The sequence below is a fragment of the Peromyscus californicus genome, unplaced genomic scaffold, assembly GCF_007827085.1.
Source record: "Peromyscus californicus insignis strain IS unplaced genomic scaffold, ASM782708v3 Scaffold_8__1_contigs__length_139910024, whole genome shotgun sequence".
NCBI lineage: Eukaryota > Metazoa > Chordata > Mammalia > Rodentia > Cricetidae > Peromyscus > Peromyscus californicus.
In genome coordinates this window covers 86669521-86692746 of record NW_026294606.1, presented here as the reverse complement: position 1 = coordinate 86692746, position 23226 = coordinate 86669521, and the positions used below count along the sequence as shown (strand labels likewise).

Here is a 23226-nt window from a genome sequence, read left to right as displayed (position 1 = left end):
CTATTTCCAAGACACCCTGTTCTTGTTCTTCAGATTCTGTGTATCAGCATCAGGAGACTTTTGATTCCCAGGGTTCTTAAGGGTTCCATATCTCGGTCCTGAAAATAGCTTGCATTGAAGTCTTAGAGCCCAACAGCATGGAGGCCTTGCATGATGCTCTCTCCCAGCCAGGACCCTGGATTTACAACTCACCTCTTGACAAACCCACTTCTGTATTCCCGTGGCCACACCATCTTGCTGTACTGCGTATGGTCTGCATATAGGATGCTAGTTAGGATCCTGGCACCATCATTTCCTCTGTGGAACTCAAACGTGTCATTCAGTGTCCCTGTACCTCAGGTTGTCCTGACTGTAAAATGGAAGGAATTGGTTTGGCAGAGTGGTTACAATAGTATCTGGTACATAACAAGGCTCAATATTTACTAACTCTTGTCTTTACTACTGGCAAAATAATATTAACGTTAACAGCATAAGGTTCTTCTTACACCAGAAGCAAATCAGGAGCGTTAGTGCCCTGGTCAGGCACAGAAAGGGCAGAGAAAGGAGAGCCAAAGATAAACAGACTATTTGTTTTTCAGAAAATACTAATGCAGCCAAAATTGCATTTAACTAAAGACTGTAAGGAAATTTGCTGGACCGTGAGTCAAGCATGCCAAAGAGAGGAGGGAGATATCCTGCACCCAAATGAGAACCAACGATTTTTAAAAGAAAATCATACAACTGTCAGTAATCAGACTTAAGTCCTGCTCATCAAGACGACAAGCTGCCAGGATGTCATTTCTCTCTCCTCCTGGGGGACTGCTGCAGTCAGGGTCTACAGCACCCTACCCTTCCAAACCAAGACACTGAGGTGGAGGAACAAGGGCAGCTGCGGGAACAGGGAGAGATAGAAGCAGGGAGATGAGGGCAAGAAGGAGGTTGTGGTGAAGAAAAAGAATAGGGGGTGACTGGAGAAGGGAGAAGGAGCAGAGGGAGGAGAAAGAACCGGGAGAGATGGGGGAACAGAATAAGGATGGGGGGAGGGTACAGAATTGGGGGAACTGGAGAAGTAAGGGCAGGAAGAGAAGCTGAGAGAGTATGGAAAGGAGGCGGGAGGGGTGAGAAATATGAGGACCCGTAGCAGGGGGCAGGGAGAGCTCAGGGTTGGTACAGCGGGGCCCGATCCGCCAGCCGCACTGTTTCGAGGCGCTGCGCGCAGACGGGGGCGCTGTGGCCTCGGATTGAAGAAGGCGCCGCCGGACCCGCCTCTTTCCCCGCCCGCCGGTGTCGCAGGGAAGCCCGGCGGAGCAGGCTCGGCCACATCGCGGCCGCGCGGGCACAGTCGCCCAGCAGAGTGCGGACCTCGCGCCGCCTTTGTCCGCCAGTGGCAGCTGGTCTCGCGGCCGCCGCCCGCGATGGCCCCGCAGCAAGGCCGGCCCGCGTTGCCCACCCGTTGCGAGCCGGCGGCGGCACCGCCCGTACCGCCTCGCCGGGAGCGCGGGGGGCGCGGGTCGCGCGGGCCCGGGGTGCCCGGGGGCCGGGGACGCGCGGGCGGCGCCGAGGGGCGCGGCGTCAAGTGCGTGCTGGTCGGCGACGGCGCGGTGGGCAAGACCAGCCTGGTGGTCAGCTATACCACCAACGGCTACCCCACCGAGTACATCCCCACGGCCTTCGACAACTTCTCGGGTGAGCGCGGAGCGGGGCGCGGCCTCGGGCTGGGAGGCGCGGGAGCCCGGCCCGGGAGCGCGGGGCGGCGCGGGTCCCCGTGCAGCGGCACAGCGGGGCGGCGGCGGGGTGTCCGACCGGCCCGGCTCGGGCTTTCCGGAGCGAGCTGTTGCACAGGTGTTCTTCCCACCTGCGCCCTCATCCGTGGCTGCTCGGTTCCTGGGGGTCTCCGCCTGGAGCAACGGGGGTTGCCCCGTGGGTGAGCCGGCCAGGCGCACCGGGCAAGGCTTGGGCTTGCGAGAACGTTCCTTTCTTCTGAGCCCGGCGCCTGCCTGGCCCGAGCCCCGCCTGCGCCGTCTCGGTTTCTGACGGTTGGCCCAGACCTTCCAGCTTGTCGTTAGCTGCAGCAAGTTCTCACGGGGTGGGCTCGTGTTATCATACAAAGATACAAAAGCAAAGCAGTCCTTTACCTTGATTTTTTAAAAGTCTTTTTGGAATTTAAGAAAAAAGTTAAAAAAAAAAATCACGGAAGCTAATGCGAAAATCTTGCCCCTAATTTTTTTTTTTTTTACCTCTGACCTCCAGTCTCCATGCCAGACCCTGATTGTCTCTATTTCAGAAACCCCATGGATAAAACAGAAGTGAAGGGGTAACCCCCCCACCCACCCTACTCCGTTCCCCACTAGCATTATAAACATTTATAAACAACCAGAAAGGCTATCAGAACGAGACAAATTGTCTAATCTAAACTGAAAACTGCTTGAGTTTCCTGAATGGGAGTTCTTGCTCTCACCCCATCTCTGGAGCCTGGTGAAAACCTGTGTGGCTTCCCTCTGCCAGCTTTTCTTTTTAATCCTCTTTTGAACTGACAGAGAGGAGTGCCCTTTTCCACACATAGGGTGATAGGCCGCCTGTGTTTGCACAAGTTCTCAAAACTGTTGGAGTTTTATGATAAACCCTGAAGCCCGGAGACTTTTTCCCAAGGGAAAACAGAATTATCTATGAAGTTTTCCACTGATTTAAAACTGGAGAGTTGGTTCCCACCTAACCCCCCCCCCAACCCCCCACCTTGTGTTGTTTCTAGGTCCTTTGAAACATGGGTGACAGGAAAATTAATCTTCCAGACTTGAGAGGAAAACACTAGCCTTCCGGGGCACCTTCCAGGGGTCAGGGCTTTGCTGCCTCATGCTCTGTGGTGGAGGGAGCCCCCACTTTGGGACATTTGTACGTAAAAACACCTCCATGGGCTTCTGGATTTAGCCAAGTCTTTAGTTCACTAAGAGGGTGCAGAAGAGGAGCTGCCAATCTTCAGAGGGGGTGAAAGATGTCAGGATAATCATCTTGCTCTTTTCTCTCCCCAAGCTGTGGTGTCAGTAGACGGGCGGCCTGTGAGACTCCAGCTCTGTGACACCGCAGGACAGGTCAGTATCAAGTTACACAGCTCAGCACTGGGAAAGGAAACAGCCTTTTAAAGATTTCCAAACAACCTTTGCCATTTCCAAATGATTCCCTTAGTAACTGGGTCATTGTGAAACCTGGGGAAACAGACCTACCCCTGCTTCAGCTCCTCTGAGGGCAGTGGGAGGAGGCGAGCAGGCCAAGAAGGACACCTCTGGGCTGGTGAAACAGGGCCTGCCTGTTCTGGGCAAGAGATGAGAAGGCAGTGGCAGAAACCGCCCTCATCGGAACAGGACCTTCTGATACCTCTCATTTTCTGGAGTTTGCTAAAAGAGAAAAACCACAGTAATGGTTTGTAATCATTTCTCCGAGTATTTTATAGCCACTCAATTCAAGGCTAATAAACCAGATACTTAAAAGTTTATTCAAGGAAAAACGGTAGCTTATGTTAGTGAATATTAGCATCTACCCCAATTCTAGAGCAGGGACATGGTGTCAGAAATATGCTACGTTGGAGCAGGGAAGGAAGGGCTTTTCTCTTTGGTCATTCTTGAGGGCAGAGCACCAGATGAGAGAGCCAGGCAGTGATGCAGGGGACATGGGTGTAGGGCCCCCTCAGTGCCCTTCAGAAGAGTTTGGGGGACTGGTTGAACCTACCCCAGCAGCTCTTCTAGCCACTGAGGTCATGTGGTGCTTGTGAGTACTTAGATGCCCAAGTGACAGTGAGCTTGTCTCCCCATGATGTCTAGAGCTGGCAACGTGCAGGGGTAGGAGTGTCCCCTTTACTTTTTTTGACTATCCATGCTTATGAAGAAGCTAGCCTTCCTATGTCCCCCAGTTCTTGTCCAAGCCAGGACCTTCAGGTTACTCACTACTCTAAGATAGCAGACTTGAGACTCGGGTCTGGCTTATTGCTTAGACCTCAAGGAGACAGAAGACCAGGCTGTCTTAATGGACCGTCACCATGGTGATAATGCAGCAGTGGAGTTAAAGTCCAGTTGGGAAAGCTGTTCAGCCCCTTTGCTATGAGTGACAAAAGCCCAACCTCATCAGTATGTTCATTGTGTGGGAAAGAAACATCAAAATCCAGGCATAGTTGTTCATACTTGCAATCCCATCTCTCAGGAAGCTGCAGCAGAAGGATAGCCACAAGTTCAAAGCCAACCTGGCCTATGTAGTGAGTTCAAGGCCAGCCTGGGCATAAGACACTATCTCAAAAACAAAAATGCCAGGCCAGCCTGGGCTACCAAGTGAGTTCCAGGAAAGGCGCAAAGCTACACAGAGCAACCCTGTCTCGAAAAAACAAAACAAAAAACAAAACAAAACAAACAAAACAAAAAAACAAAAATGCCAAAGATGGTGGTTGGTTACACACCTGTAATCTCAGCTCTTGGGAGGTGAAGACAGGGGCCTCAGAAGTTCAAAGGCTTTGGCTACATGGGGCATTTGAGTCCAGTCTAGCCTGTGTGAGACCCTGCCTCTTAAAAACATGCAAACAAAGGAAAAAGTACCAAAGAGACAGTCTTCTTGGATGATGTCCTCTGAGTTGTTTTATTCAAAGAGAGAAGGCTGAGTTGTCCATTTGCAGGACATGGATAGAAGTATGTAGTGGCTGTAGGTACCCTGAGAACCGGACAGAAGGCAGGAAACCTGAAGGGAGGAGCTGCTAGGATGTTGGTTCAGGAATCATTGTGCCACCCCTCAGATGTCTCTACCTGCCATCTTGGCTTCTGAGAGAGGTGGGCTTTCCTTGAATGATGAGTCCTGCACTGGGGTCTGGCACACCTCAGGGTTTCGTGTGATTTAGTGCATGAACCAGAAAGTGCAAGGCATCAGTGTCCATAGAGCTGTGGCCTTGTCTGCTGTAGACCTGTAGTCTGTCAAGGCTGTGCCCCTGCACTGTGCTGTTTTCCTGGTGAACTCCTGAGAACTGGTCTACAGACTTCAGGTCTACAGTGGGGCTGTTTCTGCTTCACCTTCCTGGCTCCTTAGCCAGAATCTCAGAGGTTTGGGGAGCAGGGCTCCAAACCTAGTCACTAAGCCATTATGGGCTCCAGGATGTGGCAGGGTGGCTACTTTCTCCCTGCATGTCCCACCCCCAGCATAGCCAGAGCCTGGTCAGGTGTATGTTCCTTGCTCAAAGCCCAGGAAAGGAGGAGTGATTCATGGGAAAGTGCCCTGAGCTAGCCCAATTACCTGGTTACATTTCTACATTTGTTTCTGTTTTTTAAAAAAATATTTATTTTATGTATATGAGTGACCTGTCTTCATAGACCAGAAGACGGAATCAGATCCCATTATAGATGATTGTGAACCACCATGTGGTTGCTGGGAATTGAACTCAGGGCCTCTGGAAGAGCAGCCAGTGCTCTTTTGTTGTTGATGATGTTTTTTGAGGCAGGGTTTCTCTGTGTAACAGTCCTGGCTGTCCTGGAACTCACTTTGTAGTCCAGGCTGACCGTGAACTCACAGAGATCCGCCTGGCTCTGCCTCCCGAGTGCTGGGATTAAAGGCGTGCGGCCACCACGGCCCGGCTGCAGCCAGTGCTCCTAACCACGGAGCCATTTCTCTGTCTCCTCTACATTTGCTCTTTCAGCACAAAGTGAGCAGGAAGAAACTGGAGTCGTTCTTCCTCAGCTTTCACATATAGGGACCTCGTGGGGGCAGAGACACCCTGGGCTGCTGGGCTCTCCCTGGAGGTCATTAACTGTTGATTTATGTGGCCACTTTGTTACTGACTCACAGTGGAAACAGACCCTCCGACCAAGAATGAATGGCTAATAATGCAAATAAGACTGCTGTTGGTTCCCTTAAACCTGAGAAAGCAGCCTGTGCCGGCTGGTTTTTATGTCAACTTGATACAGACCAGAGTCATTTGGGAAGAGGAAACCTCAATAGAGAAAATGCCCTGTAGTGCTTTGAATAAGAATGCTGCCCCACGCCCCCCTCCCCAGGTGCATTTGTTTGAATAGTTGGTCCCCATTGGTAGAACTCTTTGGGAAGGATTAGAAGGTGTGCCTTGCTAGAGGAGGTGTGTCTTGGGGGCCCACACTGAGGTTTCAAAAGACTGGGGCCATTCTTAGTGTGCCCTCCCTGCCTCCTGCTCGCTGATCAAGACGTGAGCTCTCAGCCATTCCTGCCACCTTGTTTTTGCTCTGCCATTGTGGACTCAGCCATCTGAAGCCATAAGCCCAGTTAAATGCCCTTTCTTTTTTTGATTTTTTTTTTTTTATAGCTGCCTTGGCCATGGCATTTTGTCACAGCAATAGAAAAGTAACTAATACATATCCCTGACAGATTGGCCTGTGGGCAGGCCTGTGGTATATTTTCTTAATTAGTGATGGATGTGGGAAAGCCCAGCTTGCTGTGTGAGGTTACACACTTGGGCTGATGGTCCTGTATGCTATAAGAAAACAGGCTAAGCAAGCCATTAATCAGAATTGTAATGTGGCCTCTGCCTCAGTTCCTGCCTCCAGGTTCCTGCCTCCAGTTCCTGCCCTGATTTCCCTGGATGATGGACTGCAGGCTATAAAGTCAAATAAACCCTTTCCTCCCCATGTTATTTTTGGTCCTGATGTTTATCACAGCAATAGAAACCCCAACAAAGACAGCCATAGTTGGAGAATGATGTGCCTGTAGATAAGACTGTAGGTAATCAGAACCTGCCAACTGAGCATTTGACTTTTTCCTGCCTGGGGAAGTCATCAGTGTTGGATGCTGGAAGACGTCAGCGCCCACAGACGCATTTCAGATAAGAGTGAGCTGATGTGAAAACGTTTCTGGGATGAGGCTGAGCTGGAGTTTCCTGTGAGCAGGAAATGGTGCTGTAGGGTCCTATAAGATGTTTGACAGGAGATGCTAACGTGGATGCCTGACTCATGCCTGTTGCGTCTGATGTTTGGAGAATCTGTTGGTAGACTGCAGGCCATCCATGTTCATTTACCTGCTCCAGGCCTCTGTACCACAGACATCTGTGCTCACTCTGCGGCATACTGTCTGTCTGAAGCACTGTGTGAAAGCCTAGCCATTTGCAGAGATGGAAGAAGGAAGAAAAGTGGGAGAATGGGAAGAGAAGCTGCCGCCAGGACAAGACTGTATTACCAGCGTCTGAGTGACAGTGAGGGTACCACTTCCTGAAACTGCTGCTGATAGTGGCCTACACGGAGCTCCAGTTTCATTTCTCAGTCTTTCTGGTTTCTGAGGACCACGGTTCTGCACCGTGTGCTGGGGCTGGCGGGAGGAATTGGCATCCTTCACAGTTGTGGTCAGTCAGAGCAGGGCTGGATCTCAGAGGGGAGTTCTGTTAATAGACCAGAGTTTACCAGGTCAGCTCTTGGGTACCAACATGGATGAGCAGTGACCTTCAGAGTAGCAAGTTCCAAGAGTTCAAAAAGAGAGTTGGGGTGACTGTGGGCTAAAGGCCGGAAAAAGCAAGATCTCATTTGCTTTGAGTGCCTTTCTGTGGCACCTGGCATGGCAGTCATGATCACTGAGGAGACAAAGCTTATTTGGAGTGTTAAGTCTGTGCTGTCCTTCAGAACTTAGAGAGGCTGCACCTGTGTCTCAAGGGCAGGCAGCGGGGCAAGCCTGAGATACTGACTCTTCACTGTAAAAATATAGTTGTTTTGTTTTGTTTTGTTTTTTATGACTACCCTGGTTCTCAAAGTCATTCACTAAGGTGGCGAGAGCTAACAAAGAGTAATGGCCTTGTGCTGTTCGGTTTCAGGACGAGTTTGACAAGCTGAGGCCCCTCTGCTACACCAACGCAGATATCTTCCTGCTGTGCTTCAGTGTGGTGAGCCCCACGTCCTTCCAGAATGTCAGTGAGAAGTGGGTACCGGAGATTCGGTGCCACTGCCCTAAGGCCCCCATCATCCTGGTTGGGACACAGTCGGACCTTCGAGAAGATGTCAAAGTGCTCATTGAACTGGACAAATGCAAAGAGAAGCCAGTACCCGAGGAAGCGGCGAAGCTGTGTGCGGAGGAAATCAAAGCTGTCTCCTATATTGAGTGTTCAGCCTTGACTCAGAAAAACCTCAAAGAGGTGTTTGACGCTGCCATTGTTGCTGGCATCCAGCACTCAGACTCCCAGCAACAGCCAAAGAAGTCTAAAAGCAGGACCCCAGATAAGGTGCGGGACCTGTCCAAGTCCTGGTGGAGAAAGTATTGCTGCCTGGCCTGACCCTCGCAAAGAGCCCGTGTTTAAGCCGCATCAACTCTTTAAGACATGTGGGTGTGGTCATAGGACAAGCCCTCAAAGTGTCCCCTTCTGTCCTTAATTTCCTGTCTGTGAGATTAGGGTTGAGATTCATATGCAAAATATGTTAGAGAAATTTGGAAGTTAAGATTTTTTTTCATAACTCTGGAAACTTAGAGCTATAGACCTCTGGATTAATTTATATTTCATATGAAAAGGGCTCTTCAAAGCTAGGTGTCAACATGAAATTCTGCTGCATTGTACAGGACAAAGGAGAACGTGACCCTCTCCTGATTAAGGGCTACTGAGTGTTCAGTGCATGACACACGCACACCAGACTTGGTGAGATTAAGTCCCAGCTTTGAAACCACACACACCATACCTGTTTTTGTAAGAGCAAAAATCTGAAAAACAGAGAGATGCTTCTGCCTACAAGACCTCATACCCATCCCTGTTGTCCTTTACTCGGACTAACTTGCTTAAGATTTTAAAACAACCAAAACATCCCACTGGCTCCTGGCATTGTGCTGACTGAAGAGTACACCTGCTTGTTATGTTTTTGGTTTGTTTGTTTTTGAAATCACATGACCAGTTGTGTTGCTATGAAAATGGTGGAAATACCTCTTGGAAGGCAAGTGCTGGGTGCAGATCTGGCATTTTTTCAGGGAGCAACTCATGTTGGGATCAGAGAGTGCTCTTTGCTTTCGGGATGGGCTTGTGCGCCAAGCTGTCTGTGTCCTGGTGATGAAAGCAAGAGGAAGTTCTTGTCTAGGAACTTTAAGCCGCCACACTCACATTGTCCCGTTTGCAAGAAGTGGGCACCTTCCTTGAGAGAAGCCATAGTCCATGATTGTGAGACACACACACCTTTTCTTAAGTCTGCTGAAATGTCCATCTGTGCACACATACATGTGCTTGTGTGCATGCACATGTGTGTGCACACACAGATGGCTGGTTTGCTGATGGAACTTTGAGACACACAAAAAGCATGTTTGCAGATGTCAGGGTGGCATGCCTTCCTCTTCTTGATATTTCTTTGAACAGACATCATTTGGTAGAATCTATCTTCATTTACACATTTTTGAGACCACCTTAAAATGTTGGATGGACATACTGTTGATATGCCTTCAGGGTCCTGTGACTAGGGAGGCACTGTATTGTGGGGGAAGTTCTTGTTAGGGGTCAGTCAGAACATCATGTTGTGGTACTTGTCCTTTAGAGGGTCTTATGGCTCCCTGTTCTGAGACAGCCCTGTGCCAGGAAAACGCTGCTGTAGGTACTTCCAAGATGCCACAGGGGCCAGACAATGAATCACAGCTTCTGCTTTGCTTGTGGGCAAGGTACCTCTTTATGGCCACCTGGTAACAAATTTTTCTGTCTGTGAATTTTTTTTTTATATTAAAAAAAATCAACCTTATGTTTTTCTATAGAAAAAAAAAGTAAAAGATCAGGCCATATTTCAGGTCAAAGACTTCTTCCTGCTGGTAAATAGGACCCAAGATTTTATTAAAGTTAAAAGGCTAATTGCTGAACCACTAGAACACACAAACTGTAACTGAGCCTTCAACACAGTGCCCGTGACATCAACCATGCTTTCCTGAGGTGTTTCATTGTGGCCTGAGCGGTAACATTGTTTCACTTATGGAAATGCTTGTAACTGACCCAGTGACTGAGCTTGCTACCCTGCTGTGCTTTGGCTGTCTGGAGAGCCTGCCTCCAAGTGGGGGCTCCTCCTGCCCTGTGTACAAAGGATGGGTGGGGAAGAGTGAGTTATTTAATTTTAAATGTTATAATAAAAGCAAATGTAGTAGAGACCAAGGAAATGAGCATTTAGAACACAAACTTGAGGTTTCGTGCCAGGACTGTTGGACCTCACACCCTGCCTCTGGGCCACTGGGAAGTGGCATGAAGGAGGCTGTGTGACTGAGTTCTGGACACTTTCTTCTAGGATGGATACCCCTGGACTGCTTATGCCACAAATCTGGCGGTTGACACTGACCTGCAAGTTTTCAATATGTTACTGCCTTCTGTGGAGTCATAAGGTCTGACTGTACTTGAGAGTTTCCTGCATTTTTACTTTTCGAAAATAGGGATTTGGGCTGAGAAATTTTTAAAAGTATGTGCCTGGGTGAAAGGTATAGTTGGCTCTCTTCGAAGCTGAAAAGTGGCGGAATGTACAGCTTGGCGTCTCGGGAGGACTCTGTGAGCTGTGTGTGTAGTGATGCCTCTTGAGCTTGTCTCTCAGTGTAGGCCGACTCACCTGAAAAACACACTGTGGCAGGCCCCAAGACTGTCACCTCATCATGTGTGCAAGCAAACTTTCCATAACTTTATTTTCTGCTCAACAGACATGTGAGCAGCTACCCAGAAGTCTCAAGCCAAAAGGGGAGCCTTGCCGCTCTGCAGGTGCCTTACCAACTTGTGCTTTTCCGTTTTCACATGTGAAGATGTTGGACAGAACCTTGTACTTGAAAATGCTATAAATGAGTTGTTATGAAATAAATTCTGACCTGTGGACATAGCTGCTCTTGCCTATTCCATCAGGAGAATAGAAACTCCGGCATGCCTTGGCCTGGAACAGGTTAGGAAGCACCCTTGTGTTTAGGGGAAACTTCTAGTATCATGTTTATTGGACACAGGGCCTTGGGGGTTCTGGGGTTGGCCTGATGATTGGGACCCTCTGCATGTTCCGGAAAGGCCAGGTTAAAAGTCATTGGGCTAGAAAGATGGCTCAGTGGTTAAGGGCATGTACTGCTCTGCCAGAGGTCCTGAGTTAGGTTCCCAGTAACCATGTCAGATGACTTATAACCACCTGGGATTCCAGCTGCAGGGACTCTGACACCCTCTTCTGGCCTCTGCAAACACCTGCACTTATATGTGCATATTATACACAGACACATGTGCATACACTTAATTAAAAATAAAATCTTTTTTTTTTTTTTTAAAGATTAACTGTTATAGTTGTCTGGTAACAGATAACTGCTGTGTTGCAAGAGGCAGGCTGCAGCTTTTGTGAGTACCCAGCTGGACATCCCACCATGATGGTTGGGAATACTGTGCAGAAAGCAAACTCCCTCTCATTCCACAAGTGGCCAGGGGGCCAATGGTAGGCTAGCTTCACAGCCTTCAGCATCAACCTCAGAGTGGTAGACTCCAGCTCAGAGGGACCTGGATCCCTCACTTTCCTTCTGGAACTTGCTGACAGTGTTTCCACCCCTGGGGTAGAAGAGCTGCTTCCCAAGATTTAGGACCTAGAAAAGGTGGGACAAGAAGTACCAGGGGAGCCATCCCTAAGAGGAAAGAAGAAAGAAAGGGTCCAAGGCAGAAAGACACCTGTTACATCCTGAGGCTAGGCTGGCCAAGACTGGAGTACAAGTGTGGCTGTGGAGGAGCCTGGGCTCTGCACCTGAATCCCAGGTATACCACTTCCTGGTTGTGTCCTTCCAACCCCTGCATCGAACCATAAGCATGGTCCTCACCCAGTGGGCTAAGAAGAGGATAAATCACACGTAGATATGAGATATTAGTGCATGGCCAGTCCTCAGCAAAGGCCCACACTGTCTCCTCCACTGTGGATCTGTACAACAAGCCCTGTAATTCCCCATCAGCCGTCCACAGAGGTAACTGCTACTATTGGTTTCTGTCATAGTTTTGGTCAACTTGACAAACTAGAAACACCTGGGAAGAGGGCATCTCAACTGAGGCATTGGCCTGTGGCCATGTCAGTGGGGCATTTTCTTGTTTGCTGACTGATGTGGGAGGACCCAGCTTACTGTGGACAATGTCACCCCTGGGCAGGTAGACCTGGGCTGTATAAAAAAGGTAGCTGGGCAAGCCAGAGGAAGCAAGCCAGGAAGTAGCATTCCTCTGTGGTCTCTGCTTCAGTTCCTGCCTCCAGGTCCTGCCCCAACTTCCCTTAGTGATGGACGGTGACCTAGAAGCATAAGCCAAATAAACCCTCTCCTTCCCAAGCGGCCTTTGGTCATGGTGTTTTTCACAGCAGTAGAACGTAAATTGGGACAGTTTCCATGTTCATGGGTTTACACTTTAAGGGTCAGTTTTTTAAAGTGGAAAGCGCTGCATTTACTTTTAAATTTCCAATTACTTTTCATAAAGTCTGAGCATTGCATAAGTCTCTCCAGGGGTTGCACAGAACAGTTCTGCTAGATGAACCTGCTGTTCCCGTGGGCTTGTGGCACCTGTGGGACAGGCCACCCCTCAGGACAGCTACTACTCATCTGGCAGATAGCCAAGCTGCCCCGTCTGAATTCTGTGCGGTTCAGGAATCAGTAAGCAGGCACTGCATGAGGTCAGGACCTGTGTTCCCAGCCTTGGCTGGGCAGTCTCTTCACTCTTCAGCCGTGTGTAAGAGGCTGAAACTCTGGTTGAACATATTCTCACATTTCCACAATCCCCTGATTTCTAATGTCCATCTGGGAACAGTGGACAGCCCCAACAATAAGACCTAATCTGCATATGAGGGATGCATGCGACTTGCCTGGCATTCATCTCTAAGAAGAGGGGCAGACTTTGCAGTTCACTTCAGGCCACTTCTCTGGGACATCCTGCAACACTTTAAACTTCATTCATCGTATGAGTTTCCTGTTGCTGCTGTAACAAATACATTGTAAACTCAGGCATTTAAACAACCAAGCCTAACTACCTTATTGTTTTGGAGACTAGTAATCTGATGGGACCTCACTTCAAGAAATAAAGAGCTAAACAGTGTTAAGCCAGTAGGATTATGTTTACTTTGGTAGTTTCTGGGGTCACCTACCTCATGACTTATGTCTTCTTGCACCTTTGAAGCCAGTGATGGCTAGCCATCCCATTCTTATGTGGAATCACACAACACTGATGTTTTTGTCTCACTCTTTGCCACCCTAGACTCTTGTCATGAAGGCACTGGGTCCATTGGAGATAGTTCTGGGTACTTATTATCGAAGACTATTGGGGTCCAGCCCCTCAATAACCTTCTCCCAGAGTTCCAGAGGAGATTGTTTAATCTGAGGGATACTCAAATAAGTCTACGTACACAAAAAATTCTTAGTCCATACAGTTTGTTCTTCTGAGTCAGTTCTCTCTCTACACACTGTTCTCATACTTCGCTCCTCCCTGTCCTCATTGCTCTATCTAAGTTCCTTCCATCTTCGTTCCTCATCTTAGCTTGTCCTTCTAATCCTCTCAAGTCTCTGAGGCTTACAGTTATAGACCCATACAAAGCAGCAATTTTCTGGCCAAAGCAAGGTCACAAGGCTTGAATTCTTATAGGGTCATAAAGGCAGATAAGAGTTAACCTCAGGCAGTGACTGTCAGGCTTTCTTTTACAACCCAAAAGGAGAGTGGTTAAAGGAGGTGGGGTCAACTAAGAGCTAAAATCGGTTAATATATCAGAAAAAGGGAATTTATGTATGCAAACTACATTCCTAGAAGTGGTTAGGTAAAATGTTAGGAGTCTACAATGTTAGTATAAATCATGAGTAAAATAAAACAGCCTATTTTTCTTTAGGGTTTTAACTGTATAATTCAGTATATCTCAGTTGTGCTGTTTTCTGGGAGGATGGGGGTATCTAGGCAGCCTGTGTCACAGCTTGATGTACCTGGTGTGTAAAAGGCACTTTTGTTCTAAGGAGGGTTAAAGCTTAATTAGCACAAGAAACAAAGCTATATACCTAATGTCCACCTGGCCTAAGTGGTGTCTCCGTATGGATATTTACCTTAATTCAGGAGACTAGCAGGTGGTCTGGAATGCTTATTCTGTCTATCATTCGTCCTTGGATGTTTGAGAGGTATCTCAGATAAAATGCTTTTGTCCAGAGCTGGCCGTGGCCTTGGCTGTTAACTAAAGGAGATATCTGATTCTAATGCTAAAAAAGAGAGAGAGAAAGCCTGGAAGAAGGAAGCCTTGCCTGTGTGACTGTTATCCAAATACCTTAATTGTATATGGAAAAACTATGCCCCAAGAATGATCAATATACTGCAACAGCACATGAGAAATTCATTGCAGGAAATGACTAATATTCAAAAGTCATTATCACCAAGACTCCTTAAGACTTGACTTTATCCTCTGGAAGGCCCTTGGCTTCTTCCAGGTGTAGCTTTGTCATAGTCAGCTGAACTCCTACTTCATATTTCTGCAGCTTGTAGCAGCTTATCACCTGAAGGTCAGCTGATGGCAGTTTCTACCATGTGCCTTGTGTTCCTTGGCTATGAGACCTGCATGGTCCCAGGATCTAGTTTCAAGGGTAGAGATTTGGGAGCTCTCTTTGCACACACACACCACCCCCCAACTACTCTGCCCACACAACTCCACAGTGGGTCCACTGGCTGCTTGCACTATTCAGAAGCACTTGGGCAGCACTTGGTGCTGCTGGCTTCCCACTCTTTGAGTTTCTTCCCGTGAATCTGTATAGGGAAATGTTACACTATACCACCTCTAATCAGCAATCACAAAATAAAACTGAAAAGTAGTAAAGGATAATACTAGAGGTGTGTGTGTGTGTGTGTGTGTGTGTGTGAGAGAGAGAGAGAGAGAGAGAGAGAGAGAGAGAGAGAGAGAGAGAGAGAGAGAGGGAAGAGAGGAGAGAGAGAGAGGAGAGAGAGAGAGAGAGAGAGAGAGAGGGAGGGAGGGAGGGAGAGAGAGAGAGAGAGAGAGAGAGAGAGAGAGAGAGAGAGAGAGAGAAGACAGATTGGAGATTATTAATGTCTGGACTTTGGTAGGGGATTGATGTAAAGAACAAGCCTGGCCCCTGTATTTCTCTTGCCTTGCTGTGTAATATCTCTTTTACACAAACCCCTGTTATGATGCTACATCATTCTCCAGTAAAGTAGCCAGGATTCTCTCTATCATGCCAAGCAGATGTTAACCATGTTTGGACTCCTAGACTTGTTAGTGAAATGAACCTCTTTTTTTCCCCACAAGTTACCAGCCTCAGGTATTTGGTTATAGCAACAGAGCAAAACAACATGAGCTCATTGTTAGGCAGCGGTTGGAGTCAGACCTCCATCATTCAAATCAATAGTCTGCTGCCGCTTCCCAAACTGCCTTCCAATTCTTTGAGGGGACAGTAGCCCAACAGCACCATCTCAGGAAGCTGCTTCTGGCCAATGACCTATGGACTTTATGAAAGTTCAGTTTTCTAGCTCCGGGGCCCCAGGGATCACAGTCTTGATATCTCTGGTCCCTCCTGAACAGAGAAGACTCCTCAGAGGTGCTAAGCAAGGCAGCTGCCCACAGCTGCTGCATGTGTGGGGAGCAGATCCTTTGTGAGCAGAGACACGCGTTTGTCTCAGAGGCAGATGTGCCATGTCTGCTGTGTTGCTTTTACAGTCTTCCTGTTGGTGGTAAGAGAGTGCATTAGCCGGGGTCTTTTAAAGGAACAGAACTGTTAGAACAAATGAAAAAAAAATATAATATATATATATATATATATGTATGTATGTATATGTATGTATGTATAATTAGTGTGGCTTTCAGGCTGTGGGCCAGCCAGTTCGACAATGGCTGTCTCCCAGGAGAAAGGTTGTTGTTCTGGTAGTTGTTCAGTCCAGGAGGCTGGATGGCTCAGCAGTCCCAACCCTGCTTGTCTCCAGTCTACATTTAATCCCAACAAAGTCAGTTCTACTGCCAGTGAAGGAATGTCTCAGCAACAGGACAGAAGAGCTTGCCAGCAAGAGTGAGGGCAAGCAGGCAAAAAGCTAAAGCAGCCTTCCTCCATGTCCTTTGAAGTGGGCTGCTACCAGATGGCCTGATCCGGTTTTAGGGTGGATCTTCCCACCTCAAATGATCCAAGAAAGAAAACCCATCACAGGCATGCCCCGCTGATTTTAGTTGATTCTAGGTGGAGTCAAGTTGACAAGATCAGCCATCGCAGTGGGAAAAGCTGCTTTGTAACTTTCCGTGCATCCAGCATAGTCCTTAGACTCTAAGAAACTTCTCTGATATAAAGAGTACATGTGCTAGGCTTGGCACCTTGTGCAGGCAGCAAGAGTAGGGAAGAATCAAGACTAGATTGCTTTAGAGACTTGTGGGGTTGTGCAGCAGATGGGCAGCAGCCCTGGGGCAGAAGGAAGTGGGGCCCCCTCTGCTGATTCTCCATTCAGATCTTGTTTCCTGGAGAAGACAGTTCAGCTCAAGGTAATTTCCTTTCTTTTGTCTTTTTAGATTTATTTATTTTATTTTGTATGTTTGAGTACTTTGCCTACATATATGTACATGCACCACATACATGCATGGTGCCCGTGGAGTCCAGAAGAGGACATCGAAACCAGAGTTACAGATGGTTACAAGCCACTCTGTGGTCGCTGGGAATGAACCTAGGTTCTTTGCAAGAGCAGCAAGAATGTTATTAATGCTGAGCCTTATCTCCAGTCCTGGCAATTCCCTTTCTGTCTTCATGAAGTGACTGCCATAGGCAGCTCCTCGTTGACCCTCGTCCCGTGAATAGTATTCTGAAACTTTTCCACAGAACGCCAAGAACCCCAGGGCACTGCTTGTCCTTGATGGGGGCCAGCCATGTAGTCCAAACAGTGAATAACATCCGACATTTTACTGTATTCCATTTTCTCATTTCCAGCATTGTGAGAAAGTTTAGTCCCAGGCTATTCTGTATAAATTTTTTTGTGCCCTAGACAGGCAAATTCCACAAGGCTCCATCTGGAGGCCAAGGTTCCCTAGGAACCTTTTGTGACCTATTAGGATGTGGTTGAGGTTGGTTCATTAGAGCTGGCCAAATATTCAGGATGCAGTTTCCCAAGATTAGCATGGCTAATGCCTGGAACAGCAGCAGCTCGGCTCCCACTTGTCACAGGGAGACAGTCTGAGAAGTTCTGTGGCTGTCGGGGCTTGCCAGCCGATAGGTCAACTCCTTTCTAGCAATCAGCTGAGCAGCAGAGATGCCTCCTCAGATCTGTCAAATTGTGAAGTAACCTTGACTAATCTATCTCTCAGAGACTTTCAAGAGAGTCATGAGAGCTGGGAGATCTGGGATGCTCAGGACAGGATGGCCAAGTAATGGGGTACCACAGAGGATAGGCAGAGCTGCACAAGCAGTGTATGTGTGTGGGGGGGTACCACAGAGGATAGGCAGAGCTGCAGAAGCAGGGGGCGGGTACCACAGAGGATAGGCAGAGCTGCAGAAGCAGTGGTGGGGGTACCACAGAGGATAGGCAGAGCTGCAGAAGCAGGGGGTGAGTGCAGAGTCGCTCAGTTACCGGACATAGCATGTGACTGTCAACACTGAGACCAAAGCATGAACTTTTTACCATGAAATTGTTTAATTACACATTGGTTTGAGTTTAGCTGCAGAAGGGAGGGCCTTATTCCTCCTGTTTTGTGCACCAGAGGCTTAGTTGGGACCCAAACACCTTTCACCCTTCAGGCCCCTGATAAGAGACTCATCAGAGCATTTGGAGGTCAGAGGGACATGGGTCAGAGGTCATGAGTTTCCCCAATGAAAAAACTGTCTCCTCAAAGGGAACTGGGAAAGCGAAACAAAAGACAGAACTGGAAAGAGGTCTTGGTGAGGAAACCTCATGCTTGCTAACAGTTGACAGAGTTGGGGAGAACAGAGGCCAGAGCTGACCAGAGTGTGGGGCAGGTTGGTTGAGCACCCAGTCAGTTGGAGCCACCTGGGAACTGCCCTTGCTTCAGCTAGATGCTTCGAGACTTAGGTGAACCAGAGGAGCTGGGGATGGTGGGGAGGGGCTGGCAGACACTGGAGTGGTCCCCCACTTCCTCCTTCCCCTCTCCTTCTCCCCCCGACTTCGTGTGTCTGTGTCTGTCTGTGTCTGTTTCTGTCCCGCTGTCTCTCAGTTTCTCTCTCCTTACACAGGTCTTTCCTTGTTGAGCAATAACTTAATCACTCTCTTCTCGTTTCCTAAATGATTGGGTACTCTGCTGGGTGAATGTGTTCCAGGCTGGTGTAAACTGAGGACCACCCAGGAAACCATGCAACAGGAGAGAGGTATCAAAGATTTATGTACTAAAAGGTTGGGGTGGTGTCTGGGAAGGTAGATTAGAGGAAGCTAGCAAACTAGCAGGACCACCTTAGGAAATGATGTACACTGGATGGTCCCAACCAAACCTCAGGGAAGCCTGTGGTCTCAGCTGCTATTCGGAAGAGTGTCACATTGGGCAGGAGCAGCCGGGCATCATACTTACAAGACCAGAGTCTGGCTGGGGTGCTGGAGAGAGTGCAGTATGGCCACCTGGTGCTGCTTCCTCTTACTTAGGAGGCTGAGGATCAGACTCCATCCGTGGTGATAACGGCAACCATTGTGTACCAGTTGTTTGTGTGTGTGCTCAACTATGCTTTCTGTAATTGCTTGATTCTCAAAACCAATCCAAATTTGTTTTTATTTCTGATACTTGAGTCGAACGTGTCCAAGTTCAACTGTGTCTGGACAGTGAGAGAGCTAGGATTTCACTGGAATACATAAAATGACAGTCAGCAAAGAACAGAAATTCACTTCACATCCTAGGAGCAGAGGTTACACATCAGCTCACCCAAGCTCTGCAAGTGGTGGTGGGCAAGGCTCACTGTGATACCTGGCTACTCTCCTGCAAGGGGTAGGCCAGGTTTCCCCAGACGATGCGCCCATCTCAGCCAATCTGTGTATCTGCTGTCCCAGCATCAGACTTCACTTCGAGCTGAGTGATAGAGCCCATATCACCCCTCGGTGTCACTGCACTCAGGTTTCAGGAAGCAATGGGACCGCTGGTGTCACTCTGAATCTGGGGAGACTCTGCGCAGCATCTTTGGAATTCTGTCCTGCTGACCTGGTTCCAGCATTTCTCATCACACAAGAGCCAGGTGGCTGCCCTTGTTCATCTTCACAAGGCAAATGGCCCACTTGGGTTTATAGATGATCTACCGCACAGATGTTCTCTTTCAGAACATCGACTGTGGAAATTTGATAGACACTTGGAGAATAGAGGTGACTATTAACGTTTGAATCCTTTCCCTGTCTTCCTCTGGTTCTTCCTGCCCAGTAATAGGAACCAGCAAACCTGTGCCAAGTTCAAGTGAGGGTCAATGGCCACATTCTCTCCAATATGGAGTTCTGGTCCAAGGTCTCACCCCAGGGACTGCAATGTTTAGCAGAGCTCATGGTTGCTCAGAGTGGAAGGGGCTGGACCTGGGCCTGATGGGGATTCTAAAGGTACTCTTCCAATCTGGGGTGCTATCAATGACCAGGACATAGACGTACAAAGAAATTGTTGTCTGACTGAAATTCAGTTTGGTCACTTTGTATTCTACCTGTGGGGTAGGTCTATACATTTTATTTTACAAAACTGCATTTTTATTTTGTGTTTTTTGTTTTGTTTTTGGTGGGGTTTTTCTGTGTAGCCTTGGCTGTCCTGGAACTCACTCTGTAGACCAGGCTGGCCTCAAACTCAGAGATTCACCTGCCTCTGCTTCCTGAGGGCTGGGATTAAAGGTGTGTGCTGCCCCCTCCCAGCTCCACAAATTTGTATTTTTATCAGTAACCCATCTGGCTGGTTACAGAGGCCAACCTGAAGAACAGAGGCTGGGGTTCAACCTGTCATGGGTCAACCCAGCTCTTAATGCTGACAGCTCGTAGGACTACCAAGGCAGTCTTGGAACTTTTGCTCAATTTCAAATATGCAAGCATTTTCATCCAAAGGAGGCTTCACTGGGCCTTGGGCTTCAGCAGGAGGGAGAGAGTGCCCAGGACAGTCCCCCCTGCCCTCCAGGGAACTCAAGGTGAAGCTTGTATAGTCTGGAGTGCTTGCTGCGGCTACCCCTGGAGCAGTTCAAGGTAGGCATTCGAAGGGTGGAGGCTGCACACTTTGAAGAGAGGAGACAGCGGAAGTGCCCCCAACTAGGGACTCATATCCTACAAAATCCTGCTTCTCATTACAGACAAACAGCATGACTGGGAAATCAAGTCCTGTTCTGTCTTAGATAGGAAGAAGGATTCCAGGGACTTTGCCATGGGGTCAATTGCAGAGAACAAACAGTGACAGAGGAAGCCGGAGACTTGTTGGAATCAGTATGTGTCCAAAGAGTGCCTGCAATTGCACTTACTAAGTAACTGTGTTTGGAGGCAGGATGGTCACTGGAGAGCAGTCCAAGAAGCTAATGCTATCGTTATCCCTGTTCTATGGCTGAAGAAACCGGCACACAGTACCTTCCCAGGTACCTGCCCTGGGAAACACAGAAGGATCTCGATTTCACTCGCTGCCTCTTGTGCCAAGCCTGTGGTCTTGGTGTCTGAGGAGGCTCTGCTCTTGGGTTGCTAATAACAGAAACCCTCTCTGAAGATCGTTCTGTGTATAGCACAGGAAGCTTAGACTATTGCATCCTTTAGTGCTTCCTGATTGGCAGAAGGAAATACTGCTTTATGTTTGGAGAACAGTAGCATCCTGTTCCTCATGAAGCCTTCTATTGCAGAGACTCCTAACTTTTCATCAGTTATGGAATAAGGGAATACCATGCCTTGTGCAGATGTGTTTTGAGCCTGGCATGGTGATAAAAGATATGAACATTATCCAGCCCTCCTGGGAGCCTGACTTCTTGCTGCTTCATACAGGTCTGAGTTTCTTTGTTTTCCATATGGGGGGGGGGAGCGGGGGGGGGGGGCTCTTGGCAGCTTCTCCCTAGGATGGTGTGATCAGGTTGGCAGAGGTGGGCGCTGCATAGAGTACACCAGCTATAAGCTCCACCATCCTGGTAGGCCTGGGGCTGATAAGAGCCCTGCTTCCTGCTGTTCCCCAGAGTGCTCCGGAGGCCCACCGTGCTCCTTAATCCTCTTCTGCATTTGCAGATAGCTGCCACTTAGTGTCTTCTAAGGCCCTGAGGCATGTAATTGCTTTCCTACTGGGAGGCTGACTGACACTAACATTGTTGCGCCTCCCCTGGTTCTGTTTGTAGGCTGTCTGTGAAATACGATGAGAAAATAAATCAGAACCAAAGACAAAGAGGTTTATTTGGAGAAAGTAGAAACAGTGACCTACACGCTGCCATCCCCCAAGAAGAAAAACAGCCAGCCCTGGCACAATACATTCCCTTAGAGCTGACCAGGCTTGTGTGTGAATGACGATGTTAAGGGCCAGTTACTGGGATGGCCAGGCAAAGCGTATCCACTGCCGAGTTACATGGTCCACGATTCCTAAACGTTGTGTTTTAGATACCAGCATCGGTGGGTGGTGTGCAAAGAAGAGTGAAATGTGAACACTTGGGCTGTCAGTAGCTCCATCCATTCAGAGGTTCTTTGGACCAAGTTTGTTCCTGTGATCCTGAAAGCAAAGGAGGCTCTTATGGGCAGGCCTGCTCTGAGAGAGGGAAATTGCTAGTCCCACAGGTATGAGGAGAGAGACCACTGACCCAAATCATAGCCAAATTAATTAAAGCAAGCTTTTTTGTTTCTTCTTGTTTTTTGAGATGGGATTTCTCTGCGTAATGGCCCTGGTTGTCTTGGAACTCACTTTGTAGACCAGGCTGGCCTCGAACTCATAGAGATCCACCTGCCTCTGCCTCCCAAGTGTTGGGATTAAAGACGTGCATCACCACCACCACCAAGCTAAAGCAAGCTTTTTTAATTTGTGTACACATGCTGTCTCTCCCTAAAGGTGGTCTTCAAGAGTTCAGCATTGAACATGGGTAAGGTAAGGGTTCTTATAGTTTAGGAGTACAGGGTTTCCAAATAGGGGATTTGGCAGGCAAATAGGCAGGGTTACAGAAGCAGAATATAAGCATAGAAAGTTCGTCATAAAAACCTCTGGAAACAAAGACATGGCTGCAAGGTGGTCATAACAACCTTTGAAACTAGGGTATGGTTGCTGTTTCCTGGAACAGGCAGTACAGAACCTTTTGTAGTTAAGATGGGGGATAGCTACCTCCGTGAGAAACAGAGATTTAATCAAAACAGGAATGTTCATGTTTACTATAAGATGTAACTTATATAATGTTATATAAAGTTTATAAAGTAAAGTATACAATGTTTACTATAAGATGCTTTCCAGCCTAAAATGGAGGTAGTCTGGTTTATCAAAATTAGGAGAATGAGGTCCAGAAGAACAAGTTCACCATTATGAAAACAAAAACAGACTGGTTAAGAGAGGTTACCTATGTCTGGAGTGATGGCTCAGTGGTTAAGAGCACTGGCTGCTCTTCCAGAGGGCCACTGCCCAACCTGTAGGCAGCTCCACCAAAGAGTCCATCCATCCTCTGCAAGTTTGTGATTGCGTCTTGTAACTTTTTCTGTGAGTTTTGTGACATTCCCCATTCTCTGTGAGAACTCTCTGGAGGAATTAGAGACACACTATCTTGTCACAGTGCCTGAGACACCCTTAGGCCCATTTCATTTAGCTGAATGCAGTTCAGTGTTGTGGAGCTAGGGTTTGGCTTTTGGTCATATTTTGCTTCTTAAATGAAAAAAGTTCTTCCCAGGCCATCTGGCCATAGAGTTAGACCTTGTTTAAAAATAAATAAATAAATACATAAATACATAAATAAATAAATAAATAAATAAATAAATAAAAATAAAAAATAAAAACCAGGAGCTGGAGAGATGGCTTCTAGTGTTCTTCAGAAGGTCAGAGGACCCAAGTTCAGTTCCCAGCACCCACACTGATTAGCTCACAACTGGGTACAACTCAGCTCCACAGGATCTGAAATCACACACCTGTATACATACACACACACACACACTCTCAACTAAAATAAGATAAAGAAAACTTCTTATGTCCAATCTGAGCTATTGTGAGAATAAAACAGATTTTAGTTTTGTTTTATTTTTGATTTTCTAAGACAGGGTCTTACTCTGTGGCTCAGGCTGGCCTCAAACTTGCAATAATCAGCCGGGTGGTGGTGGCACACACCCTTAACCCCAAGCATCTCAGCACTTGGGAGGTAGAGGCAAGTGGATCTCTGTGAGTTTGAGGCCAGTCTGGTCTACAGAGCAAGTTCTAGGACAGTCAGGACTACATACAGAGAAACTCTGTCTCAAAAACAAACAAA

The 23226-nt window shown here is 47.9% G+C and overlaps 1 protein-coding gene across 1 annotated transcript; it reads left to right on the top strand.

Moving 5' to 3' along the window:
* Window positions 1-980: 980 nt before the first annotated feature.
* On the top strand, window positions 981-10760 carry Rhou (ras homolog family member U). Its single transcript, XM_052727601.1, has 3 exons — window positions 981-1665; window positions 3007-3065; window positions 7769-10760. The coding sequence occupies exons 1-3, from the start codon at window positions 1107-1109 to the stop codon at window positions 8222-8224; spliced, it is 1074 nt and encodes a 357-aa protein (XP_052583561.1). The 5' UTR covers window positions 981-1106; the 3' UTR covers window positions 8225-10760.
* The last annotated feature ends 12466 nt before the right edge of the window (window positions 10761-23226 follow it).

What these genes read in the sequence shown, in the direction of transcription:
- Rhou (XM_052727601.1), top strand. Translation starts at nt 1,107, where the DNA reads ATGAGGACCCGTAGCAGGGGGCAGGGAGAGCTCAGGGTTGGTACAGCG. An exon ending in GGCCTTCGACAACTTCTCGG is followed by an intron (nt 1,666 to 3,006) that starts GTGAGCGCGGAG and finishes TCTCTCCCCAAG; the next exon opens with CTGTGGTGTCAGTAGACGGG. An exon ending in TCTGTGACACCGCAGGACAG is followed by an intron (nt 3,066 to 7,768) that starts GTCAGTATCAAG and finishes GTTCGGTTTCAG; the next exon opens with GACGAGTTTGACAAGCTGAG.